Genomic DNA, 4,818 nt, shown 5'->3' on the forward strand with positions numbered 1-4,818 from the left:
GTCCTATTCGATCTTTTTTATAATATTTGTTTCGGGCCTCAGATGCATTTTCTGCAAGACAACCCACGGGTACGATAGAAACCTCAATTATTTGAGATGAATGCACTAGTATCTTGTGCAGTGTGGCAGACATCGGGTACCATTCGTAGTATTTGAAATATATTTTACTGGTTTCAATGCAATGAGCACGAAACCTTTGAGCATCGATTTCGAATTCGGAAGATAGAGCAATTAAAATTGTGTGTAAATGTTTCAAAAAGTCAATATTTACAGAAGTAATAGATGCTAAAAGTTCTGTACGAGAAAATGCTCTTCTCGCTGTGTTCCCATCATTAGTGTTGCCGCTGCCATTTGAAGCAAAAACTGTTTCTGAATTTGTTGTTTCTTTTCTGCTAAAACTTTTTTCTCTTCTTTTCCTCGAACTTGCCATTTTTTCAAGTCTAGCTTATATGACAGTTTTAAAACAAACTCAAAACTACGAATCCACGCATGCAAAGGGCTTATTCCAAACTTCAAGGCGTCAGATTTTGCTTCAAACTGAGGAGAATCAAAGTTTCTTATAGTTCGAAATTGATTTGGACCAGAGTGACAGATGGGACATTGCTGTGCACTTTTAGTTTCCGTCAACACGTTTAACACCTTACCATCTATTAACGTCATATATAAATCATATGTTACTCTAATTTGTCTCCCATTACTTAGCGTGTATTGCAAAGATTTCAGCTTCTCAATCTGCTCGTTTATGTTGTGGTATTCAGTTAAAATGTGCTCCTTTGTTTCTTTAACAAACTCTACTTTTAAAGGCCTACAAAAGCGTACTGATTGAGGTGTACGGTTTACCCAAATATTATCACCAGTTGATGAAATTATTTTAATTGGAATGACTGATGTGATAAACAGGGACTGATCGAAACTTTCTGAGGTATTTTCCACAAATTTTTGTTTGAACAAGCTGTGTCCAGTAGAACCATCAAACCCATAGCTCAAAATTAGGGTTGATTCTTCAATATCCATTGTACACAATACTTCGTCTTGATATGCAAAAATTCTTTTAGCTGTGTGGTCTACCAAATTTTGCAACGATACTTCGACAGAACTTTCATTCGCTTTAATTTCATCCGGTCTACATTGTAATTTTCTCTTATAGACTTTATCATAACTCGGAAAAATACCACTATTGTGTTTTATGTTTAATTGGCGCATATTGCAGTACTGCTGTTTAGTTAATCCGTTTTCAAACAAAAACATTAGAGCTTCGTCAGGTGAAACTGGTGTAACTTCTTTACGGCTAGTATTAAGAAGTTTCCGAATTTTAGATGGCCGGTTTGGAGACATAGCAACTTGGTGAAGGACAAATTTCAAATCCGTTTCGTTGGAGTTTTTGGCCGATATAGAGGCAGCATGAACCAATAATTGTGCATTACCTCCCTGCTGGGAAGCTAATTCGGAAGCTAATCTCCTTTTATTTCTTTCTCTGCTGTTAACATAAGTTGTTTTTGGTCTCCCAGTAGCGTTACTTACTTTCGGTATAACAAAAACTGTGTCTAGATTCAACCACTCCTCGTTATATTTTCTGAATGCTTGTTCATTTCTGGATTGTTTTTCCCATTTTATTTTAATGAAATTCGATAAGCTCCGAGCTTTAGTACATATCAATGTACTTAATTTAGTGTGTAGGTCATGTGGAATCTTTCCTTTTATGTAATTCACAACATTTCTGTTGTTTCCCAACCAAAACTCAAATATTTCAGAATTTTTAAACCTGAGTGTTTCTGAAAAAACATTTATAATTCATTCATTAGCAGTCAAATGCAGATAGTTTTACCATGACATAAAACGTGAGAGTTCTACAAATAATCACATGTAAAAATTTACCATGCCACTTCAAAACATTTTTAGTTTTACTCCACGAAAAACGATAAAACTGTTCAAAATTTCACAAAAAAGTACACACAAAAAACATCAAAATAAGTACGAAATACAAACATATAGCAAACTTTTTTTATATACAGTAAAAATACATACCTCGAGAATTAAAACTCATATTTACATTGATTTTTTTATAAAAATATTAAGTTAAAAACCCCTATTTAATTTTATAAATATTGCGTTGCTTCAATCTTGTTTACACCTGTTAAAAATTTTGCAAACATTAAAAGCTGTTTGTACACAAACAGAGTTGCAAACTGTACCAATTTGTTTTGATTTTTTCTTATCAATATGTTGGCTAGTAAACAGCATCTAGAAAATTTTAAAAATTTAAAGTTGAAAAAATGACTTTTTGCCGCTAAAATCGTGATTTCGCCCATAGTGCAGTGGTAAAAAACGTCATTACCAAATCGATTATATCCTACCGATTTTGTCGAGACACCTACTCCACGTTTCCGATCAATTTTCCGCATTACTTTTACGTTGGCGTGTCATAGGCAGTCAAGTACTTCGCAATTTCCATGACAAGGTAAATGAAAGCATAATGATAGCCCATTACAACGGCATTACCAATGCTTAAGGGCTTCGGATGACGATTATTGAATATTGTGTTTTTCTCGGTAATGGGAACGATGGAGTAAACCAGTTTTACTTTCTATTTATAAAAGTAATCTAGAGCTAAGCACCCCTATTTACCACCGGATTCGCCGGTAAACTATAAAAATATGATGTATTTTATAGTTTTTTCCTAAAAATATGCAAATAATATTCTAAATAACTATTTTTTTTTGTTTTATATATTATAACAATTAATATATATTTGGTAATAATATTTCTGTACAATATTTAATACTAGGTAATACTGTTATAATAACTGGTATATATTTATTCATTACATTTTTATTATTTTTTTTTCACACAAACTTTGTGAAAATAGCGACCCTTGAAGTTTTTGAACAACTAATTTCCGCTATATAATCTTTATCTGTGTACTCTTCCGTCTTGACATCATCTGAAATAAAAGATTATATGTTATTAGTCAATAAATATACAAATAGAAAGTTATATAAGAAATATTACCTGAATCTGGCACATGGCTCCCTGGCTCCCCCTGAATCAGGCGATTGGAAAGGTGCTAATTAACGCAGGGAAATCGCTCTAAAATTATTTTCTTCCTTACGCGCTAATCGCTTTAAATTTCTGGACGAAAATCCCTCCATATTTCAATTAATTATTTTCACACTTACCTTTACACATATACACCTAGACCTCGCTTTGCGTCGTTTCGTTTTGCGTTGTTTCGAAGTTGCGTCGCTGCTGAATTAGTACTAGTTTTCACTTTGCGTCGTTAGATTTTCGAAGTTGTGTTGTTATCATTGTTATCTGTTTCCAATCTTTGCATGGTTTGCCATATAAACTCATAATTCACTTTGCGTCGTGTTTTTTGGAGCGTATCTGCGACGTAAAGCGAGAGCTAGCTGTATATCTGGAAAGGATGTACAACTCAATACAAATTAATTGATAATCTGGAAAAGAAAAAAAAAGATGTAAATAAAAATTTATTTATGCCCGAAAAATTTTTCAGAAAACTGAAAAAAAAAAACGAATAAAAACAAAAACCAATGTTGCTTGGAAACGTTGCCTAGCAAATTTTTGAGTTTTTATTCCTAATTACAGACCCCTTACCCAGTAAGTGGAAGTCGTAAGCACTGGTTGTCCCACTACGACCCAACTATATGACTATGTAATAGCTTTTATTTGTTTAAGTTTTGATGGAATTACATTCTGTTCGATTTTTCAATGCTAAGGTTAAGTAGTAGCATTGTCAACTATATGTGTGTTTACATACAACATACTTACTTAATCTTTCAAATTTCCCAAGAACATAATCGATCTTTTGGTAAGGGGTTTGAATTTTTACCACTGGGTATATGTTGTGATATTTTATTCAGAGAGCGACAGAGAGAGAGAGAGAGAGAGAGCGTATAGAGAAAGAAATAGAGATGAAAACCGGGAGAGTTGAAAGATATCAACATAACACAGCGAGAGAATCAAAAGAGAGAAATTTCTGTGAAATCGCTTGTATATTGTTTCGGAAAACAGTGTTATTATAAGGCCAAAAATTTGATATGCTTAAGTCTAAATTTTATTTAATTTGAATATTAGAATAGACGTTTGAAAAAAAAAAAACAACATGTGTTTTCGCCTTGATAGCAGCATTTTATGTATGTGTGGACATGTGTTTTGTTTATCATTTTGGCATTATGGGCAAATTTTTTTCTTGGTTCGTTAAAAGAAATCGGAACTTAACATAAGGAAATTAAAAAAACGGTGGAAAATATACAAAAATTACAAAGGGATCCTCATAAAAATAACGAAAGGGCACTATATTATTTTTAAGAATTGGGTTAGTAAAATTAAAAAGGGAGGAAATAGTGAAAAATTAAAGAGTAAAATGTATAAAAACAAAGTTTAGTTCCTCTTTATTAATATGTAGTCTAAGAGGAGTTGACGGACACCTTCAAATATAAAAGCGAGCATTAAGTTCGAGTTTTGCAGCTAAAACAATTGAAAAAGTTTATTTTCTTTAAAATGAATTATTAAAGAAAAGTAAACGGCAAAACATGGTCATTTTAGAGCGATAATGCCAACTTAATACTGGCCTTAAAGGTAAAAATGAAATTAAGTACAAAACACTATAAGTTTTAAATGCATTTAAAATGGTGTTAAGTGCTAGTAAAAAACTGTTCACGCCTAAATATATTTATGTGTATATTATAAAATTATTTATGTATGTTTATAAAGGGTGGTTAAATTGTAAGGGCCGATGTTGAATGTGAACCACACCTAAACGCCAAGTTTTTTGCCGAATTTTATTTGACATTTCTC

General features: G+C 32.4%; 1 protein-coding gene across 1 annotated transcript; it reads right to left on the reverse strand.

Moving 5' to 3' along the window:
* Window positions 1-285: 285 nt before the first annotated feature.
* Window positions 286-1,788, reverse strand: LOC142231461 (uncharacterized; the record flags this gene model as incomplete). The annotated part of the gene is made up of 1 exon (XM_075302069.1): window positions 286-1,788. A coding segment is annotated over one exon (1,503 nt), but the record flags the coding sequence as incomplete, so codon positions are not given.
* Window positions 1,789-4,818: the final 3,030 nt, after the last annotated feature.

The sequence above is a fragment of the Haematobia irritans genome, chromosome 1, assembly GCF_050003625.1.
Source record: "Haematobia irritans isolate KBUSLIRL chromosome 1, ASM5000362v1, whole genome shotgun sequence".
Taxonomy (NCBI): domain Eukaryota; kingdom Metazoa; phylum Arthropoda; class Insecta; order Diptera; family Muscidae; genus Haematobia; species Haematobia irritans.